At 44.3% G+C, this 23,083-nt stretch overlaps 1 protein-coding gene across 6 annotated transcripts; it reads left to right on the top strand.

The window, feature by feature from the left end:
• Window positions 1-1,404: 1,404 nt before the first annotated feature.
• Window positions 1,405-21,562, top strand: LAYN (layilin). Of its 6 annotated transcripts, XR_006656922.3 has the most exons (9): window positions 1,405-2,051; window positions 2,696-2,719; window positions 5,202-5,499; window positions 10,990-11,147; window positions 14,216-14,248; window positions 14,860-14,943; window positions 16,857-16,959; window positions 20,612-21,282; window positions 21,317-21,562. XR_006656922.3 is itself a non-coding variant. In XM_045204111.3 (8 exons), exons 1-8 carry the CDS (start codon window positions 1,967-1,969, stop codon window positions 20,967-20,969), a joined length of 1,143 nt encoding a protein of 380 aa, XP_045060046.2. In that variant the 5' UTR covers window positions 1,405-1,966; the 3' UTR covers window positions 20,970-21,562. The 6 variants fall into 6 exon arrangements, 5 of the variants coding, with proteins under 5 accessions (XP_045060046.2, XP_045060048.1, XP_045060047.2 ...); XM_045204111.3 differs by having other exon boundaries at window positions 20,612-21,562; XM_045204113.3 differs by lacking the exon at window positions 14,216-14,248 and having other exon boundaries at window positions 20,612-21,562.
• The last annotated feature ends 1,521 nt before the right edge of the window (window positions 21,563-23,083 follow it).

Raw genomic sequence — 23,083 nt, forward strand, 5'->3', positions numbered from 1 at the left:
GTAACATTTGTCTGCATCACCAGGTGTAATGGTTGGGTATTACTGCAGTAACACTGTGTGACAAAGTGATCTAAAACAACATTTACTCTTGCTCACACATCGGTAGGTCAGGTGGGGTTTTGGCTGATCTAGACTTGGACAGACAGCTGCGCTTCAGGCTACAGCACCAGAGCAGGTCTGGTTTTCACCACGACTCTGTTGATTGGGGCAGCTCTGCTCCTTGTATCTTCTTTGGGATATACATGGACCAGTGGAACATCTGAGCTATGTTCCTTTCCGAGACTGGCAGAGAAGCAAGAGAACAAATAAAAACATGTGAGGCCTTTTCCAGTGTGGGCTCAGAAACTTCTGGTTCATTCTGTTGGCCAACAAGTCACATGGTCAAACACAAAGACAAGAGGTAGGGAAATATATTCTGCTCCTTTAGTAAGAAGAACTGCAAAGTCACGTAGTAAAGGGTATAGATACAGGGTGTGTGAAGAATTGGGGTCATTATTGCAATCTAACGTATTAGGTTGGCCACATACCTTAACAAAGTCTATCTGGACAAGGGCCAGGGTATTAAAGGGAGAACTCAGGGCACAATTTAATTAATTGAGCCAAGGTAACAGCTTCTCCAAGTTGCAATAAATGTTGTAATACTGGAGATAAATCTTTTGCAACTGACACTAAGTGACCAGCTATCTGCACACTTGAATATTTATTTGCCTTATTAACCCTTCACAAAACTCAGGGTAACTTTTAGTGTTACCAAGATTTAATTGAAACTTAGGCAAAAATAAAAATAAAAATAAAAATCTTGAAGGCCACACAGACATTAAGTGAAGAAAAGCAGGACTGGAAACAATATCAGATGCCAACTCAAGGGCTGATTTTCACCATAGCAGCTCTCCCGTTGATTGATTGGATAATCAGGAATTTCTGGAATGTACGTTCGATATGAGATGTTCTAATTCGGACATAAAGACTGTCTGTAAGTGAACTTGCCATAAGTTCCTGCTGATGCTACTGTTTTCTACTGCAGTAGTTTTGGGGCAGGAGGCTCATGTTATTATTGCCTGAATATATTTGAAAACATTTTGCTTACTATAAGAAGCAAATGTAAAACACAACTGCTGTGGGAGTTCAGAAGAAGGAGGACATAATGACGGCTAGATTGTTGAGGAAAGCTTTTCTAGAGGAACTGGGGTCACTCCGTCACAAGTCCAGGGCTGAACAATCACCCCCGCATCCCAACATGTGCCCTGCAAAAGCAGTACGTTATTTCCTTGCTGAATTTGGAGGCACCCTTTGGCCTCTGGTGGAGCGGCTCTCCTCTCAGCCAGACCTCCATTTGGCCTCCTTCTCTGGACGCTATCCACACTGTCCCGTAGTGTGCCTGTGGCACACTGCCTCCCTCAGCATCTCTTCTCCGCATCTACCGTTCCTTTCTCAGGAGCAGCTCTGAAAGCCTGCACTTGTACTTCACCCAGCCTTCCGAAGGTCTGAGTGCCTTGCCTCTCCAACCGGCCCATTCTGCAGAGCCTAGAGCGCTGAGTGAATTCGACTGTGTCCTCAGGAGTTGGGGCGAGACGTAGTTCAGTTTTTAGCCACAGTGCTCTCTTCATTAGATTTCAGAGAAGCCAGACTAAGGTTTTCCCCCAGCCCTGAGCCCAAAGCAAATGCAGGATCTCCTGGGAAGCTCCCTCCCCTCCTCTGCTCGCTCCCCTCTGGCGCCGTAGTCTGGAGCCTTGCTCGCGGGAGCAGGCAATGGGGGCGGGCCAGCCAGAGGGGCTGCCCTCCCCGCAGTGACGTCCCAGGGGGCGGAAGGGAGACTGGCTGGCTCCACGCCCTCCCGGCCTCGTCCGGGTGTCGGTCCGTGGGCCGGAGATGCTGCTGCCGCGGTGGCAGTTGTGCACACAGCTGAAGGTCCACCCTCTCCACCGTGGTAGCGCCCGGGTGTCCAAGGGCGCACTAGAGCCAGGTCATGCAGCTGAGAGCTGCGCTGCAGGCCGTGTTGCTGGCGCGGCTGCTGGCGGGGCTCCGGGGGGCGATGGGTCGCCTGCTAAGTGGTGAGTATGCTGGGGTGGAGTCCGGTTCCCGGGAGGGCTAGGCTGATGCACCCACTGCACACCAGCCTCCGCTGTCTTCAGGGCCACGGTGCCTCCTTGGCCCGCCGCGGGGTAGGGGTGGGGGTGGCAGGGGGTGGCGCCCCAACCCTACTGGTGGACCCAGCCCTTCAGTGCACCCTGTTTCTAGGGAGCAATCGCCCCGTGGCTGAGACCCGCGAGGATTCCCTGCCTATCCTGGGTAGCTCGAAGTCTATTCCCGCCCCAGGGTCCCGGGAATTCGGGGGACGTGGGCTAGGTGGACAGTGAGCAAAGCTGCCCTAGTAGACACCCCTTCCATTGAGCACGGCGCAGCACACCCCGGGACCCTCACGCAGGTAGGGCTCGCCAACTCCCTCGTTCTGTCGCCCCCCCCCCCCGCCCCCGGGACGTCTTCTGACCCCAGAGACGGCGGGTACAATAGGGATTCTGGATCGGCAGTGCCTGTCACTCTTGGTCTTTTGCGGGGAGGAGGAGGGATGGCTGAATCCAGCACTTGGAATAAAAGCGCTTAAAGATCGGAAAGAAGCCTAGTTTGCGCGGGACAATCCCCGCCTGACTCGGAGAATAACTCTCTCTGCTTCCTTCCTCCTGTTGAATCTCTGAAGCCTCGGACTTGGATCTCAGAGGAGGTACTGTGCTTTGGTTTCTCGCCTCTTGCATTCGTTCCGCACGTCGAGGGTAGAAGGTCCGTGCTCCTTTCTTTCTCAGGTCGGCCTCGCAGGCGACAGACTGGCCCAGAGGGACGGAGGAGAATGAAAGCCTGCACTCCATCCGTTATCGTGCTTGTGCAACTGATTGAAAAAAATCTAAAGTTGGTTTCAGGATGGGGTGGGTGTGGGAAGTGTAGCTGAATTGGGCTGCTTGGGTTCTGCTTTTTTTCGTGGGGGACAGAAGTCCTCCCGCCCTCCCCCTTCCTGCAAATAAGAAGAGAGAGAGACCTTTCCTGGAGGCAGGGGAACCAAATGTGCCCCTGGGCCTCCTTCCAGCTCCAGCTCCAGCTCTCTCTCTGGACTCACCAGTTAGTTGACTTGGGATGTGTGGCCAGGCTGGACCATACAGGAAATGCCTTTAAGGTGTTATGTTTTCCCTTGATAATCCAACGGTGTTCAGTGGGCACTACCAGTAAATTCAACTCAAACGTATGTTTTGCTGGTGACCAGTTTGGGGGGTCCTGGGGCTCCTGCATTTGTGCTCTGCTAGCTGTTTGGAGCCATCTCTAAGGCTCCTCCTCCCCGGGCAGGAGCCCAGCCACAGCCCCTCCGTCCAGGGGTGCCAATTTCTCTAGAATACCCCTTTAGTGAAAATGTCCCATGTCTGAGGCCTGCCTCCTATTTCTCTGGTGGGCCAGTCCTATTAGAGTTTATTTAGCAATAGCAGAATGACACAGAAAAGAAGATGCAGGACTCTTATAACTTGTTACTTAGTGAGAATTTCTTTACCAAAGCAATGAAAGAGGAAATAGAAAAAAGAAATCACAGGAGCTTTCTGGATTGTCTGTATGTGCTGTGCTCCCACTCGCACTGTATTCTAGACAGTATCGAGAACAGTGAACGCTGTCTGGCTCCCTGCACAGCTGCAGAACAAGTTAGGACCATGAGAACATTCCGTGAGGGCTGGGAAGACGTTCCCAAACCCAAACCCTTTATCTGTTGCTTTATGACAGCTATTCACACCCACAGCCCACAGTCTGGCTCTCCACTGCAAGGTATTCCCCTTGCTGAAATTTGGGTTTCACTTTGTACATCTGGATCCAGAAACAAATGCTGTCTGCTCCTGCGGGCTGGGAACTGGCATTTGTTTCCATATTCCCAGCACTTACCACCGTGCTAGGCACAGGCTGTGCACTCAATACAGGTTGACTAAACAAAGGAATGATTAGGCGAATGTTCCAGGTGCAGCAAGGCTTCAGGCACCCAGGCACAAGCGAGGGGCGTGTGTAATGGTGAACAATTTGTTATTTGCTCCTCAGTAGATTCCCACCTATTTGTCTAAGATGATCTTCCGCCCTTCATGTGTCAGACAGGTGAAACACATTGCGTGGGCTCCCAGTGCAACCTGCGCCTAGAGTGGAGTAGGGAGTGGGCAGTGTGGCTCACTGGTTGCCGGCGTGACTTCGTAATGAGATCTGGGCTCTGACTTGGGCAGTGCTGCTGATAACTAGCTGACCTTAGCCAAGTTACTTAATTTCTCTAAGCCTCAGGTTTTTCATCTGTAAAATGGAGCATAAACACTATTTACATCAGGGGCTTGCTATGAAAGTTCAATGAGATAAATAATGTGTGTAAATGTAAAAAACCTTAGCACAGCTCATGGCACATAATGGGAGTTCAGTGAGCCTTAGCCATCTTTAGGAAAGATCAGGAGCAGAACACCACATGGATCTGAGGCTCATAGCTTCTGCTTATATCACAGACTGCGTGAATTCTCAGTCCTGCCCCTAGACACAGAGCTCCAAGGTAGAAAAGCCTACACCCAATTTCAGAATGCCTCTCTCACCTGAGGAAGCACCAAACAGAGATACCTCTTTCAGAGCCACACTATCCCATGACATTCCATAATTGCATGAAAGTGATTTTTGTGCTTTTAAGTGAAATTGTAAGTTTTCATATACCTCTCTTTTTTTTAAATTTTGGTTCTTTGTTTTAATTAGAGAAAGGGGGAAAGCAGAAGAGAGAGAGGGAGAGAAATACCCATGTGAGAGAGAAACATTGATCGGTTGCTGCTTGTCTGTGCCCCAACTGGTGACTGAACCCACAATCCAGGCATGTGTCCTGACTAGGAATCAAACCCACAACCTTTGAGTTTACAGGAGGACACTCCAGCCAACTGAGCCCCAGCCAGGGCCATCTACCCCTCTTTTAAAGGACAGTCCAAAATGTCTGTTGTTCGAGATCTGTAATGGAAGGAACAAAACGTGGAGTTCCTACACAATGTAGTTTAACCGCCTGCATCTCCGTGCTGGAAGGGGTATTAATTTGCTCTGAGAACCCAAACTGACATTACAACAGTCCACTGATGAGGAATCAGAATTCCTGCCCTAGGGATGGCTTCATCCACCTGCCCTGGTGCACGTGGGGAGCCCTGAAATAGGTTGGCTTCTTTTTTCTCTAGGGCAGCCTGTCTGCCGAGGAGGAACACAGAGGCCTTGTTATAAAGTCATTTACTTCCATGATGCTTCTCAAAGACTGAACTTTGAGGAAGCCAGAGCAGCCTGCCGGAGGGATGGGGGCCAGCTAGTCAGCATCGAGTCTGAAGGTGAACAGAGACTGATGGAAAAGTTCATCGAAAATCTCCTGGCATCTGATGGTGATTTCTGGATTGGGCTCAGGAGGCGCGAGGAGAAGCAAAGCAACAGCACGGCCTGCCAGGACCTTTACACTTGGACCGATGGCAGCACATCAACATTCAGGTAAGTGTGTGGAACCCACAGTGGCTAACTCACTTGACATGACTAAAAAAGGAGGCAGGCTAGATCCATGGTGCCAGGTCAGTGAGGGAGAGGAGAAGGCCGACCCTGGCAACAGCCCTGAAGAGACGGCTGCACCAGATTAGCACTGACCAGAGCGGTGTGGTAAAGGTGCATCAGCCTTGACCCATCCACAGAGCGCCGTTCAGCAGGGTGAAACCTGAAGGGATTGTTTCAGCGGCATGCAATGCTTCAAGTCAATGGTTCTGGCTATCTGGCTTTTCAGACTAGAACTCCACTGAGAGCTTGAAGGTCTGTGGGGCTCCAGACCACGGGGAATCAGAATGATGCAAAAGAAATCAGAGCCAAGATCTGATTCTATGGATTGGCCGAGAGAGGACTTAAGGAAGGCTGCAGTCTGTAGAACCCTCCCAAACCCACAGCATCAGGACTCACTTATTTCATGCCTGACCCCAGCACCACGGCATCGCCATCGCCTTCCCCCACCCCCCAGGAAATGCAGTGACATGGACAAACATCAAAAATATAAGATTAAAAGGCAGACGTAACAGTGAAAAAATGTTGTAACAAATTTAACAGAGTGTCTTTTTATGAGTTTATCTAAGTCAATAAAGCACTAAAAGTTTACATAAGGTAATAAAATCCCAAAAGATAGAGGCAAAGAACCTAAGCAGACATTTCAGAAAATACAAAATCTGACTGGTAAACAATCATAAGGAAAAACCATTTAAACTCATTACCAATCAAAATAATGAAGGTTGAAATATATCTTTTTTACCAATTACATTTAAGACAGTATGTCAGCATCTATCGCACCCATTATGCTGATCCGATCCCCATCTTCCTCTGCGTTCCAGGAGTACTTCCTTTGGGATTCTCACGGGCATCTCCTCCTGGGAGAAATTCCTTTAAAAAGGAAGGTTAATAAGATGATCTGCACTCCCCTCCGCTGCAGCTGGTCCCACGGCCACAACAGACACTTACTCATTTCCCTCCTCCACTATCTAGTCCAATTCCCCTCGCCCTCTGCTGAGGGAGAGGGAGGCCCTAGCCACCTTGCACTCCTCAGGCTGGAAAAGTGATTGTACTTTTCCATTTACCATCAAAATTGGCATATAAGTACCAACAGGCACCCGAGTATATAACCTGGGTTCCAAACTTATCTCTCTCTGCCCATGTGTGTAACGGCAGACATTCCTCCTCCCCATGATTAGGGTCAGTCACTCTCTGTCAAGTTAATGAGTCCTCTCATTGCCTGCTGGTCCCTGGGCATAAGGATCCCAGAGTGCCCAAGTGACAACCATAGCTCATAGTTCAATAAGGCTCTTGCTATATCTTGTGATGGGTACCCTTTGGGTACCAGGACCTTTAAACTCATAGAGCTCAGCATTGCAGAGACAGGAAGTACAAATTCCCCAAGTGACAGTAATCGGGACTATTCCTGCTTCCACCCCTAGGCTCCCAAACCCATGTAATCTTACTCTTGGAGACACAGGGTGATACTAAGGTCATTGATTCAAAGTATACATTGCATCTTGGAGGATGATGCCCTGTTCGTACAAAGTATTGCCTCTAAGCTAGTGCTTTAGCTGTGTTTTCAACAAGTCTTCCATCAATCACTCTATCAAGCTGGCAGCTTCGGGATACTGCAACATACAATGGGACTAGTAAACCTATGGCCAAGTGCCTCCTCCTTCTTCTCCTTTTCTGTAAGGTGGGTCCCTTGGTCTGATGAGATGTTGCTCAGGATCCTGTGTTAGCAGATCAAGCTTTTGGTAGTGATGCTGACTAAGGCCCTGAGGCAGGAAAGGCAAACCCATATCCAGATTGTGTGTCAATTCCCGTCAAAGTGAATCACTGGAAGGAGTCCAATGTCGTCAACTTGCTACCAAGTGCCAGGCTGGTCTCCTAGAGCTGATACTCTTTCAGGGACTTGGCGTCGGTCTCTATTGCTGGAGGCTGGATGTTTGGCAGTCACTAGATCACCCTTGGAGAGTGGGGACTGATGTTGTTGAGCCCAGGCATAGCTTCCATCCCTGCCACTATGGCTACTCTGATATCTATTGTGCCAGCACTTGGGGCAGCTGCTCACAGGTTGGCTGACATCAACTGGCTTAGCCATGTTGTCCCCCTCGTTGTTTAGGGCCCCTTCCATCTAGAAGCTTCCTGGTGGGCTTTAACACATGACAGAGTCTCATACTCTATGCCTATTCTCATAATGTCTTTTCATATACTCTATCCAATAGCTCCTGTCCCCAATCTTTTACTCTTTCTCCCTTTAGAAAGATTTTTTTCTCTTGATCAGCTGGCCAAGCTCTCCATTCTGCCTCTGAGTCCTTTTATATTCTAACCTCCAATAACCACCAAGTAAGCTGTGGACATTGGGAGAATGTCTCCTTAACACTTGATTTTTCAAGGCCGCCTCTGAGTGGGGCTGGAGTACAGCTGTCCATTTGGTGCTACACTCCCTTACTTGGCTGACCTGTCCACAAACCAGGCTTGGGCTTCTTCTCTCAGCTAGTCATGAGGGATCCCTTATACAGCTGTAGGTGTCAGCAGAGGAAGAGGCTCTGGTACAAGAGTGGTAGATGTCATGAAAGTCTGCTCTACCTACACTTTGGTCCTATCCACACAATGCCCCTCAGTTCTATGTATACCTCTTCCATCTCATAGTGGCTTAATTCCAGGCCTGCCAACCTGTGACTGTGTGTGTCTAACAGTGCCTCACTCATGATAGGCAAGTTGGATTGAATGGTCTGGTGCTCCTTGCGTAGTTGCAAGCCAGGTGATTCTTTCTCAGCTATAGATGACATGCCCTTGCTACAGAATCCTAGGGGTCTTTATTGTGATTCTCCCACTGGGGCTTGTCACAAATTCGATATGGCATTATTTTTTCCACCACTGATACCTCTGATAATATGATCTATTTGATCCTATGGCCCAAGTGGCAAGTCCATTTGCACCACAGCCTACACCTGCTTCAGAGTCCTTTTCTGCCCTGGACCCCACTCAAAGCCAGCAGCCTTTTGTGTCAGCTGGTATAAGGGTCAGAGGCATATTCCCAGGAGTGGAATATGCTACCTCTAGAAGCCAAAGAGACCTACCAGGTGCCATGCTTCCTCCTTCAAGTTATTGCAAGATGCTTTAAATTACTTCACGAAATCCTTTAATTTGAAAGGCACCTACACATTTTCATGAAGTGGCAGGTCCCTGAATCTTCATAGGGTTTATCTCCAACCCTTGGGGCACACAAATTTCACTAAGAAGGCCTCCAATATACTAGCTGCTTCTTGCTCATCTGGTTCAATTGGCATGATGCCAGCAATATAGTGGACCAGTGTGATTTTCTGCAAGACGTCTAGGCAGTCCGGATCTCCTCACACCATATTAGGACAGAGGGCAGAAAAATTAGTATAGGGTTGAGGGAAGACTATATATGTGTACTGTGGTCCATTCCAAATAAATGCAAACAGTTTCTGATTCTTTTTGTGATAAAGATGGAAAAGAATATGTTCACCAGATCTGCACACGAGGTACCAAGGGCATGTTAATGTGCTGTAGCGAAGATACCACATATGGCATAGCAGCAGCAATTGAGGCTTCTACTTGGTTCGGTTTACGCCACTTCAGTATTATCCTTCAGGATCTGACTTTTTTTTATTTTTTCAGGAGCCAGACTAGTGGATTAAACAGAGATATGATGGGGAATGCCATTGTTGCATGCCCTAGGTCTTTAGGGAGGGCACTACTTTCTGTCATCTTCCCCTGGGTAAGATATTGTTTTTATTTATTATCTTGAAGAGGGTGGGGAAGAATGCAGATTCAGAGGCTTCCACTTGACCTTCTCCACTATTATAGCTCTTACCCTATAGGCTTTCAATTTGTATATTTGGAGACTGGGAGATAACCACTGGATGAGTCCCACTGTGAGCTAGCTGGCCCTGGGCCAGGATTCCACTTGATACCTGGCCTCAGTATGCTCCCACTCTAATGGGTAGCCTTGATAACACTCAGGTTTTTGGGCATCAGTGTCAATTTGTACCTGTGTCCAATAGTCTTTATAATAGTTGGGTATTCCTCTTTTCTAAGTGTATGGTTACTTGAGTAAATGGCCATAGGTCTGTTTAGGAGAACGGGGGAAATTATTACCACATGCACCTGCCGTGGTATTGCAGGGTCCTTGGAACCTAGCCTCTCCCTTCTATCAGTGAGTTCTGAGCCTGAAAATTGGCTCAAGACCAGAAAATAGGTACCAGGTATAATATTCCATCTATTCTATCATTTGTGAAATTAAATAACCTGAAGTGATAAGGCCAGTGGGGAGGAGAAGGCAGTCAGTATAGGAGTCCCTCAATGGAGTTGCAGAATGGCCTGGAGGTAACCAATGAGGTGCAGGTCCCAGCCCCAGATAGGGCCCCCAGTTGCCCAGGCAGAGTGTCCAAGCAGTGTTGCAAGGTCAGATGTTATCCAGGCACATAAAACCCTGTGGGCACAGCAAAGGGTTTTGGTGGGTGGCAACACAGTACTCAAGCAGAGCTGTAGTGGGGTGCTATGAGCAGACCTGTCTATTAGCTGTCTCCTAAGGAGGGGCTCTGACAAGAGTAGGCAGAGCAGCAGGGCCCGGCTAACAATGTGAGCATCAGGGCAATGTCTGAATTCTGGAAGCAAACAGCTCAGGTGGGTTACCAGGCAGACTAGAGCCCAGCCATGGCTCAGTGCATGGGGTGTACTGCTCACAGCACTTAGACTCTCTATGGAATCTACAACCTGGCACCTACATATCCAACTGGGTGGCAGTACCACGTAATTCCAAGTACTACTGGATAGTGGAGCTAAGGCTGCTAATGCACCTCATCCAGGAGTTAGGGAGACAAGGAAGAGAAAATGAGTAGTAGAAGCTGACAGAGGGGCCTGATGAACTGGAAACCACTGGAAGAGGCTACACGGGCCTCCTGCTCTTTCGTGTCCCTCCTCCCTCATCTGTTTTGACAGCCTCTACATTTTAGAAAGTCTTCCAGGGCTAGGATGGTGCTTATAGTCAATTAAAAAGTATGAGGAGATGAGAGCAGGGCAAGGTCTGGATGAGATAAGTCATGCCTCTTCTCAATGCATCTGATTTCTAAACAAAGAAAAACAAACCCAGTTATCATAAAGCAAGAAAGAAATAAGATTGTCCAGACTGGCGCTGCTAGCTGCCTTTTCTAATAATTACTTTGCAGACATCATAGGGTAATATATTCCTCTCTCCCTGCAAAGAGGTTATGGCAAATGTCAGATGATTGATCGTGCTGTCCATATTAGAAAGCATGAGACTGTTCCTACTGGCAGTACTTCAATTCCTCCCTCTCTGTTTCTTGTTCTGAAGCAGAATCTTAAGTTCATGGCTCCGTGGAATTTGATGGGAAAACACAGACTTTGAGGTTTGGTGGTATCCTTCTGCCATTGTCTCCACTGTTGGCCCCTTTCCTACAGGAACTGGTATGTGGATGAACCTTCCTGTGGCAGCGAGGTCTGCGTGGTCATGTACCATCAGCCATCAGCACCCACCGGCATCGGGGGCCCCTATATGTTCCAGTGGAATGACGACCGATGTAACATGAAGAACAATTTCATTTGCAAATATTCCAGTGGTAATGAATCCTCTCCCAAGTTATGTGGCTGAATCTCAATTTCCTGTCTCATTTCATAAGCAGCTGCTAGTTCCAAGCATTTGCTATGTGGTCTCTGAGAAAGCTTGTTGCCAATGCCAGCAATGGTAAACTCTGAGAATTCTTGTAAAGGGACGTGTAATGACCCTTCCTCATTGAGGAGTAATTCCAGCAAAGGAGAGGGGCATCAGATGCTAAGAGAAGGGATGAAGAAAAGAAAGGGTCTAATTTATAGAGAATACACCAAGAATTATGAGAACTTCAGGCAATAAAAAGCCCTCTAAGTGGACAATTACAAATTCTTACTCTTTCCACATGTGATGTTGTCTGTAGGATCTTGGAATAAAGAAAAAATATGAAAGGGAACTGGCCATTGTTACTACAAGTCTTCTAAGAGCCCTGTGAGATCATTTGCCGGGACTTTAAGGAAACCAAATAATGACCAGAGGCAGTAGATGATAAAACACACCTTTTTCACTGGCATTATGCAAAGAGCAGACACGCTGATGAGCTGAAACTCCCAGGCCACCCTTTGTACAAACCTTGCAAGTTCAACTGGCACTTGCTTCTAGATCTGTTAAGAGTATAGAGTCTATGATAATGTAGTCACATTCTGCTGGAGTTTCCCAAACTCCTCCACTATAACTGACTTGAATCTAAACTCGGCATGATTTTTGTTCTGTCCCTGATGTTCCTCCCCTCCACGAAGCCAACTGCTTGGCTCCAATTCTGCATCCTTTCCTGACAGGAGTACAATGACTGGTTATATCTAGTTGGTAATTAAATAATTCTATCATTTTTAAATTGTTTGAATTGACTATGCTTTTGCTGCAGTTTTTGCTGCTAAAAGGTTTCTTTCTTCCCATCCCCTGAAGTGACTGCTATGCTTGAGAGACCCAGCCCGCCCCGCCATACAAAGTTGCTGTAAGCAGGGTGATCGCAAAGACAGAGGCTGTCTTAGTGGGTCATCTTTCAGGGCAGTGACAGAAAGACAGATATTAAAGAGAGTAATTCAATAAATGAAATGCAGTAATATTTGGGTGGAGATTATATGGGAATTCTTTGTACTATTTTTGCTAATTTTCATAAATCTGAAATTACATCAAAATAAGAAATTTTTAAAAATTTCCTCTGGGTAACCTTCCAGGGACCCTCAAAACTAGACTATGTGTTCCTCCTCTGAGGACTGTAGCACCTCACACACACAGTACTGTCACTGCTTATTTACAAGTTTGTCCCCTTCACTACATGGTTGGTGAGATCTGGAAACATACATGTTTGACCAATTAGCCCCTGCACTTGATCGATTAGGGTAAGGTCGTCCAGTGTGGCTCAAACGGGATGGTATGCCATCCATTATGCCAGAGCGTCAAAGGACTGGTTGAATAACATCTTAAACTAGATTTGACCCTATTACCACATAGAGTAAGTAGGTGGCACGCTAGCCAGATCTGAACACTTGATTACTTCTGTCATATGCAAACAGCACAGGCAGATTCAGTGAAAATCAGAGACAAGTCATCAGAGGCAATGCATTGCAGATGCACTGCAGGACTGAAGGGAATGCTGTGCTAACATGCTGATTACTGCAGGTTTACACAGTAGACTGAACCATGGAGGGACAAGAAAATGAACAGATCACTTAATGTTATTGAATGTACTTAGTATTATAATGTAATATCACAAAATCAATATTAATATTGTTCTATATTTCCATTTTTATGGCCAAACTGTAGAGTGTAAGAGCCTGAGAGGAATGGGACCATATCTCATTTGCTATTTTATCTCTGTTACCTAGCACAGAGTTTGTCTTTTTGTGATTTTAATTTTCATTTGAATTTATTTTATTTTAATTTTTATTTATTGATCTGAGAGAGGCAGAGAGAAAGAAACATTGATTTGTTATTCCACTCATTTATGCATTCATTGATTGATTTTTGTATGTGCCCTGACCAGAGATCAAACCTACAACCTTGGTGTGTTGGGAAGATGCTCTAACTAATTAGCTACCCAGCCAGGGACCATTTGATTCAAATCCCAGATCAGCTACTACCTAATAGCTGAGAGATTTGGTCAGCTAATCTCCATGTAGGTCAGTTTGCTTATGTACAAAATCAGGATAATAATAGCATGTATCTCAAAAGGCTGTAATCAGGATAAATTGTGTTTGTTTTTAGAAACCACTTAGAACATGATGATGTTTCTGTCATATAACATGCACTATATACATTTATTAAACTAACGGATTAGCATCATCTCTACAAATTCATGAACTTATGAGAAGATGATTAAAAGTGTTCTCTCTGAATAGCTTGGACATCCTGCCCTTAGGACTGTGAATTCTAAAATCTTGCCAGTAAGGCCCTCATCCCTATGAACCCCAGCATGATCCCTATGAATCATGCTAATCTGATTAGCATGAGAGAGTGACTGCCAATACAAGAGGTTGGCACACTCCCAGCCAAAAGTGAAAACATTAGTTACAGGGTAGCTGTGCAACCCGACTTTCCCGAGGCTCTCTGAAATATTTGAAATGACTCAGGGTTCTAGATCACCGGTCTCTACTGAGGGGCTGGCCAGTAGTCTACTTAGCCCCCCAACTACTTCCACAGCTTGTAGATCAGTGTTTGTTGCTTTCTGAAACATCCGGATAGGAATTGTTAAAATGTTTGGGATTGCTTTAAAAAACTCTGGCCTGAGCGTAGTAGGGGGGGAGTAGGGATTGTTGCTGAAAGTAGAGTAGCCGTATGTTGATAAGAGTTGCAGCTGAGTGATGGTACATAAAGATTCATTACTACCAGTCTTTCTATTTTTGTGTATATTTGGAAATTCTCATATTCAAAAATTTCAAAATCCTTTTTAAAAAAGAAAATCGTGCCCAAGCAAATTTGGGGGAAGGCTAGTCTTTGTGCACAAGTAATCCTTTTGATTTACTAACTCCATTCCTACCATCAAATGAGCAAATAAATGGAATCTACGATCTGGCCAATTTCATTCAGATGGCATGGAAATTTAATTATTGTTTTTATTTTTGTTTCTTTTTGCTACAGAGGAACTAACAGCTCCTTCCGTGGGGCCAGGAGGTAAGCCTGTCCTTTGAGATTTAGGTTAATTGGGGCTATTTCACAGCCCTTCTTCACAGGGTTAGAACCATGATCTTTAGACCAGATTATTCAACAGAAAGATTACCAAACATTTAAACAGGTATATACCACATACAGACATAATAAATAGTTCATTAATCTCACTGTCTAGCATTGTCTATTTCTCTCAAAGCTGAAAAGAAATAGTTGCAAATTCAATTTGAGATGTTACTTGTCATTATTGACAATATGAAAGGAATAACTCCATCTAATTAAACAAGTGAGCCAAACTGAGTATCGATGGTCCCAGAAGTGACTCAGGGACTCTTCCCCTTATAAGGCAGCTGGGCACTGCATGTGCCTTGATTCCAGCCACCCGGCTGGTTGTTTCAGGACATGATCCAGTACATGAGTCTCACCAGAAAGGTAAAGACAAATTAGCCTCTATGCCAGCAGATTCTACCCTTTGCTTTTCTATGTTTATAAATGGCACTGATCAAATTGCTACTGTCTTTTGGCACCCCACCTTGAACCTGGTAGGACCTCAGAGAATATCTGGATTATGATGCCTTCCTTTCTCCAGGTTCTCAAGTCCATGTGTCTGTTTCCAGGTGAAAGAACAGAGCCAGCCACACCCATATTTCCAGAAGACACAGAGAAAGAAGATGCCGAAGAAACCTTTAAAGAAAACAAAGGTATGTAGAGAAGTCTCTTGGGAAAAATTGATAATGGGACCCTCCTGATCACAAACTACTCACAGTTACATTTCCTACTTTCTTCTTTCCACAGCTACTTAACAATGGAACTAGACAGGGCATGTGTGACCTTGCAAAACTGCATTAAATGTTAGATTTCATCAGTGAAATATGCAAATAGAGCTATTTTAAGGCAATTGGGGAGATTATCTGCATGAAGATAGAGCCTTGGGGCAGAGACCGAGAAAATGGATGTAGAAAAGTAAGAGCAGAAAGACCCAGACCATGATGCATAACATCCATGTTTAATACTCATTTATGAAACAAAAGAAATGGGCAAAAACATTTTAAAAGTTAAATCATAAAAGATAAAAGGAAATGGGTGATAAATTGGAATGTTAATGGAATTTCAACCTTGAGTTTTAAGAGGAAAAGCTAGGTTTTTGTCACTGAACAACTTTTAAGAACCACTTAAAATCTGTGCTTCAACTTAATCATTTACATAATGGAAGTAATAATAGATTTTTCACCTGCCTGAGAAACTGTCCATAAAATAAAACAGGATATTGCAGTACTACAATTCAGTTCTGACACTAGCCACCCCAAGTCAGCACAGACCCTAGGTTAAGGTCTCAGACCCTATCAAGTCGCCCGCCCTTCAGACATCAGCCACAAGTTCCGGGGTCTCCAAGACAACTGCACTTCTAACCAACTGGCTCTAAATCCAGGGGGTGCCCACAACCCCCTCAGGTTCATTAATTTGGTAGAAGGACTCAAAGAACACAAGAAAATGCTGTACTTATGACTACATTTTATTATAAAGGATATAAATCAGGACCGGCCAAATGACAAACACACATAAGGTGAGGTCTGGAGGGGTCCCAGATGGGGAACTTCTGGGTCCTGTCCCTGTAGAATCATGCTCCTGACACATCAATGTGTCCACCACCCAGAGAGCGCCATTGAGCTTTGGTGTGCAGAAGTGTCATTGAGGTGTCATTACATGGGCATAGTTGATTTCACCATTGGCCATGTACTTGAACTCATTCTCTAGGCCTCAGTCCCTCCCCACCAGCCCCCATCCTGAAACATCTCTGTCAGCATAAACCGATATGGTCTGAGGGGCTCATGAGTAGCAGTCACTCTTATTACCTAACAAATTCCAAAGATTTAGCACCCCTCCCAGGAACCCAGGACAAATTTGTTATTCTACAACAGGTAATACGCATGTGTGAAAATATTTGTACAAAAGTACACAGTGCTATGCAGAGATGAGTTCCATTTTTATTGCTCTTTGTTATTATGGTAATATTTAAAGTCGGTTTTATTTTGGGCATGTGTGTGTGTGTGTGTTTCTGCATAGAAAAACAAAGCAACAGCCTCTGGTTGGATGGTAGGAAAGGGGTCAGTCCCAAATCCTTGATTCTTCCCCAAGTCCCTTGAAAGATAATTCACTGACAGAAGGTTCTGCAGTCTGATTCATATGCTCCATGGGACTTGCTCTTTCCTGGTAATAACTCTGACTTCTGGCTTCCTTCTTTTTCCATCCATCTCCCTCGCCCCACCGTGGGAACTACCGTTTCCCATTTCCATCTTTAGAGTCAAAGACATCGGTGCTGCCCAAGCAGCCTCTTCTTCATTAAGGGAGAGGAAGGACAAGAAGAGAGAATATCTTTCGTATGGGGAAAAAAATTAGTTAAAACTTCCCTTCTGATATGTACAGGAAGCCCCCAAATTTAAACCTCTCTTCTCTATTATCTAGAATAATAGGACAGGTAGAAAATGCTCATTTTTTTTTAAACTAGATGCTCTTTGCAGTACTCTATGTTGGTTACATTGATTATGTTTTTTAAGCCTGTTTTGAACCATATAAAAACATCACTAATGCTAATAAAGTGCATTTTTCTTTTCAGAAGCTGCCTGGAACATTGCCTACATCCTAATCCCCTGCATTTCCCTTGTCTTCCTCCTTGCGGTCACCACAGTTGTATGTTGGGTTTGGATCTGGAGGAGGAGGCAAGTAAAACCTTTGTCGTGTAAACCTTTGCGTCTTCTGAACTCTGCAATTTGAACATTGCCCTGTTTACTTAATTAAAATCCATGCCAGCTCCAAGAGAGATACCACAGCAGATTGGAGAGTAAATTCTTGACCATGCTCAACTAATTGGCAAGTACTAGGCATTTGTGCTTGGTTGTGATTGAGAGTAATCTTGAATTCTTTATTTTTTTTAATGACTTAAGAGGTGAAACTGTCTTATTCTATAACCACTCATCAGTCATTGAAGTACTCTTATAAATGCATGCTCTCACTCTAAAAATTTTGCTGGGTGAGTGAAGGAATGCATAGTAACCCACATGAAAAACATCTCTTTCAAAGCATTCTGACAAACATCTGAAACCAAATCAATTTATTCAAAATGAAGTAGCCACATTTGACTTTTCTTTCAATTGAGTACACAGTTGTAGAATGCTACAAAACAGCTATATTAATAGCCTAGGGCAACACTGTTCACAGATCGTGTGCCACACTTTTGAGATGCCCCGAGCTCTTCTCAGTGCCCCTGCCATTCCCCGTTGTCACGGTACACATAAGAAGGCTGGCATGCCCACTTTACAATGGGAAAACCAAGGTCCAGTTTAAGATTGGTCATCCCTTTGATGACCAATTTAAGATAATTAGTAAGATTCCATGTAGAATTGACTTCATTTGATAACAACTTCCTTATAGAATTATTAGAATTAAAGCAGTTAATATATGCAGAATGGGTATATAGTAAGCACTTAAGAATGTTAGCTGTTACTATGATTATTGTTACTAGCTGATTCCTTTTAATCTGAAAATAGAACTCAGATGAAAATGCATTTTATAACTGCTTATGCTGCAGTTGGTTCTTTTATTTTATTTTTTTAGGATATTCCAAAGGATTTTATTTTTTATTTTTTTCTTTTAAATATATATTGATTATACTATTATAGTTGTCCCATTTCCCCCCTTTATTCCCCTCCACCCTGCACCCCCCATCTGCATTCTACCCCTTAGTTCATGTCCATGGGTCATACATGTAAGTTCATTGGCTTCTCCATTTCCCATACTATTCTTACCCTCCCCCTGTCTATTTGGTACCTACCATTTATGCTTCTTATTCCCTGTACCTTTTTCCCCATTCCTCCTCCCCCTTCCAGCTGATAACCCTCCATGTGATCTCTATTTCTGTGATTCTGTTCCTGTTCTAGTTGTTTGTTTGTTTTTGTTTCTGTTTTTTAGGTTTGGTTATTGATAGTTGTGAGTTTGTTGTCATTTTACTCTTCATATTTTTGATCTTCTTCTTTTTCTTAGTTAAGTCCCTTTATCATTTCATATAGTAAGGGATTGGTGATGATGAACTCCTTTAACTTGACCTTAGCTGGAAAGCACTTCATCTACCCATCCATTCTAAATGATAGCTTTGCTGGCTAGAGTAATCTTGGATGTAGGTCTTTGCCTTTCATGACTTTGAATACTTCTTCCCAACCCCTTCTTGCCTGCAAGGTTTCTTTTGAGACATTAGCTGATAGTCTTATAGGAACTCCTTTGTAGGTAACTGTCTTTTTTCTTGCTGCTTTTCAGATTCTCTCTTTATCTTTAGTCTTGGGTAATGTAACTATGATGTGCCTTGGTGTGTACTTCCTTGAGTCCAACTTCTTTGGGACTCTCTGGGCTTCCTGAACTTCCTGGAAGTCTATTTCCTTTGCCAGATTGGAGAAGTTTTCCTTCATTATTTATTCAAATAAGTTTTCAATTTCTTGCTCTTCCTCTTCTCCTTCTGGCAACCCTACAATTTGGATGTTGGAACGTTTAAAGTTGTCCTGGAGGTTCCTAAGCCTCTCCTCATTTTTTTGAATTCTTGTTTCTTCATTCTGTTCTGGTTGAATGTTTATTTCTTCCTTCTGGTCCAAACCATTGATTTGAATCCCAGTTTCCTTCCCATCACTGTTGGCTCCCTATATATTTTCCTTTATTTAACTTTTCACAGCCTTCCCTTCTTCCTCTATTTTGCAACCATACTCAACCAATTCTGTGAGCATCCTGATTACCAGTGTTTTGAACTGTGCATCTGATAGGTTGGCTATCTCTTCATATGTTAGTTCTATTTTTTCTGGAGCTTTGATCTGTTCTTCATTTGGGCTTTTTTTTTTTTTTTTGTCTCTGCATGCTTGTTACACAGTAAGTGGTAGAGCCTTAGGTGTTCACTAGGGCAGGGCAACCCACTTCACTGCATTGTGAAGCTGTATGTGGGGGAGGGGTCTGAGAGAGAACAGTGCCCCTTGCTCAGCTCTCAGCCGGCTTTCACTCACTTCCTCTACCACCCACAAGCAAATTGGACCCTTCTGGTGCTAATTCCCGGTGGGTGGTTTTGTGTATGTTTTAGGACCCTATGGGTCTCTCCAACAAACTCTCCTGTGAGTCTGGGAGTTTCTCCCGCTACTGCTTCTCCCACAGGTTTTTTCAGTCAGAGGTTTTGAGGCTTTATTTCCTTGCACTGGAACCCTGGGTTGCGTGGTCTGTCTCACTCCCCAGTTGTTCCTCCTAGTTTATCCCCAAGCAAATGTGGGACCACACACTCTATCAGATACCACCTCACCCAGTCCTGCAGCCACTGCCTTTCCACGAGTCTCCTCCACCCCCGCTGTCCATCTCTACCCCTCCCACCAATCCGGGTGAATGTTTCTCCTTTAACTCCTTAGTTGTCAGACTTCCATACAGTTCAATTTTCTGGCATTTCTGGTTATTTTTTGTTTTTAAATTTGTTGTCCTTCTTTTGGTTGTGGGAGGAGGCACAATGTGTCTACCTATGCCTCCACCTTGGCCAGAAGTTGCAGTTGGTTCTTGATTTCCCTTCCTTAATCTATGTATTTAGCACCTCACCAGGATTTGGAAATTGTGACTCTGAAGCTGTAGTCTATTTCACTTTTCTTGTGCCACAGACCCCTGTAGCAGTCTAGTGAAATCTATGGACTCCTTCCCAGAAGAATATTTTTAAATGCATAAGTTAAAATGCATTGGATTACAAGGGAAACAATTATACTAATACAGAGTTTAGCAAAATATTTCAAAAAATTAATGTAATACAGTAATACATGTACTTCTTTATTAATGCTTCTTTATTTAGTAATGGGTATAATTATAATTTTGAAGTAGAGATGAGTAAAATATTTACCTATTATAACTGTGATGTGATATGAAAATATTTATGATTTTTGTCCTTTAAAATCCAAAATATTATTAATATTTTGTTGATCAAGTCCAAAATATTATTAATTCTATTCTGGTTTATTGCCTATAGTTAGAATTGAATGACATGCTAAATTTTACTTAGAGAAAAGCTTTTTTTTACTGTGATATTTGCCCCCACCCAGTTCTATTCACGGACCCTCTGGGGGCTCTGGGAGTCCCAGGATAAGTATCTCTGTTCTGTGCTCTAGCAGCAGTGAACAGACAATCACTTTAAACATAACAACATTTCCTGTTTTTTACCCCACCCCACCCTGAAGCCCTGACATGTTAAGTTTAGCCAGGTGACAAGTGCAGCTAGTGATTGCCCAGGATGACCTCCTCCTCCCCACCAGGAGGCTCAGGGATATTCTCAGTCCACCTGTCTAAACTGCTCAGCCCTGGTTTCTTTCCTAGGAATCGGGAGCAGCCCGGCCCCAGCACAAAGGAACAGCACACCATTTGGCCATCTCCTCACCATAGACCGGACCTGGAGGTTTACAACGTCATACGAAAACAAAGCGAAGCTGATTTAGCCGAGACCCGGCCAGACCTGAAGAACATTTCATTCCGAGTGTGTTCGGGAGAAGCCACTCCCGATGACATGTCTTGTGACTATGACAACATAGCTGTGAACCCATCGGAAAGTGGATTCATCACTCTAGCTAGCATAGAGAGTGGCTTTGTGACCAATGACATTTATGAGTTTTCTCCCCACCGAATGGGGAGGAGCAAGGAGTCTGGATGGGTGGAAAATGAAATATATGGTTATTAGGACACATGAAACACACTTAAACTTACAAGAATGGGAAAGAAAAGAGAAGCAAAATTCTCCTATTTTCTATGAGGAAAACACTCAAAAGGCCTATGAAAATGCTGTTACCAAGTCCTAGGGGGTGAGCATGTGATCCCAAACAGTCCCTATTGAATCCCCAAGTTGTGGCTATATCCCTTTTTCTTGGCCTCTCGCCCCCGTCTATCTTATGAGAAAGCACCTTGCCCAGCATCTGGACATAGTAGAGAATCAATGTCAGTTGTTTGGTTACAGCCGACATGCAAGGGACAGTGCTTTCATTGGCACGGATAAGGTTGTGGCTGTGGGACTTGGGACACCCATCCCAGGTTCCATTTTTCTTCCCAGCCCACGTAATCACAAAGAGGCAGAAATTACAACAGATTTCGAAGCCTACTGGTGCCAGCATCAGGCTGGCCTGCACATCAGCAATGCTTGTATCTGTTTTTTTCAAAGAATCAAATCAAATCAAAAGCAGGAAGCAGAATGTTAGTCAGTCTGTGTCTGCAGCCCTTCCTCTGCATGTGGCCTCATGGGACCTCTTTTCTTTCTCCTGACATCCCAACTTGGAAATACTTCAGAGGCAAAAATGAAATTTGAATTTGGCTTTTAGGCTTTTTTGTGTTCCAGCCCTGACACTGCACATTGTTCTGTTGGTGTGTTTGTTTTAGTGCAGCATTAACACAATGTTGCTAATAATAATGACAATAATGATTCTTCTCTTTTGTTTCAGAAACATATTTCCAATATTTTTGGACTCAAGTCCAGAGAAAGGTTTCATGGCCTCATGTCAGTCATTTACCACTTGAAGGTCTGAAGGCCATTATTTAAATCATGAGCAACCTCTCTATCAGTTTAATATTATTTTAACCTCATATATATTATTTTTAGAGTCTGTAGCTTTGCCTCACATGCGGAGCCCCAAATGAGATAAATTAACTAGCCTGGGTCAGGGCCGCATCAAATGCAGTGGATTGTAACCACTGCCCAGTGACCTGTCCTGCTGGGGGACAGGGGGCAGGGGCAGGGAACAGGGTGGCCACAAAAAACATCATTTATGCCTGCTTCTGGCAAGTGTATTTGGTGGAGTTACAACATTTCAAGCAAAAACAGTGATCACGTGGTCTGAAGGACTAATTCATTGCTCTAAAAATTTGAAGTCCCCATCTTGCTTCACACATCTTGGCTCTGTGATCTGTCCCTTTATCCTCCCCTGTGACCCTCAATTCTGGCCACTAATAGCTGAGAACCCCGGGAGGGCAGAGGTCCCATTGGCCCTGTCAGCACTGTACCTCCTACACCCAAGACAGCACCTTGCACAGAGCAGTCAGTCAACACTCACTGAATGGATGAACAATTCATCTTTCAGACTGATCTAAAATAGCCTAAATATTTCAAAAGTTCATAAGACCTGTTTTTCATACTCCACCTGGGTGAGGGTGGTAACTGAGTTATTAAAGTTCAAAAAGCACTCCCACCAACAGAGGAAGATGGAAGGATAGTGACAAGTAAACAAAGCTAGTGAGTTGTTAACAACTTGCTTTAATTATATCACTTAAACTTGAAATGAGGACCCATTCTTAAGGTTATAATCTCAGTGACCCTTTCAGCATCTTCTCTTTGTCATTCATGTGTTATCTGCACTGGAACCCACAGATTTCTTCCTCTGGATTTGCATGCAGCCAGCCTTACCCTGAATTTAAATTATTCAACTTCTTTTCCTCCTCAGATATACTAGCCTGAATTTATCCAGGCTAGTAACTCCATTACTATCTCTAATAATTGCACTTCACTTATGTAACAAACTTTTATCAAATGTTTTTGTTCAAATTGAACATTGAGTTTATCTAGTTATCACTTAAAAATTTAATAAACCCGTTTCATCATTTAAAAACCATGGTTCCCAGGCTTCCCCCACCCCCACCCCCCAACTCTGATACACACAAGAGATGAAATGTAGCTATCAAATAATTCCTTGGGTCTCTCCACTTAAAAAGAATTTATTGAATGTCTACTCTGTGCCATACACTGTGTTAGATGTGGCACACAGGCCAAGGCTTGAATAAGTTGAGTTGTAAAATAGGTTACATACTTTT

Source organism: Desmodus rotundus, chromosome 5 (genome assembly GCF_022682495.2).
Source record: "Desmodus rotundus isolate HL8 chromosome 5, HLdesRot8A.1, whole genome shotgun sequence".
Taxonomy (NCBI): Eukaryota; Metazoa; Chordata; class Mammalia; order Chiroptera; family Phyllostomidae; genus Desmodus; species Desmodus rotundus.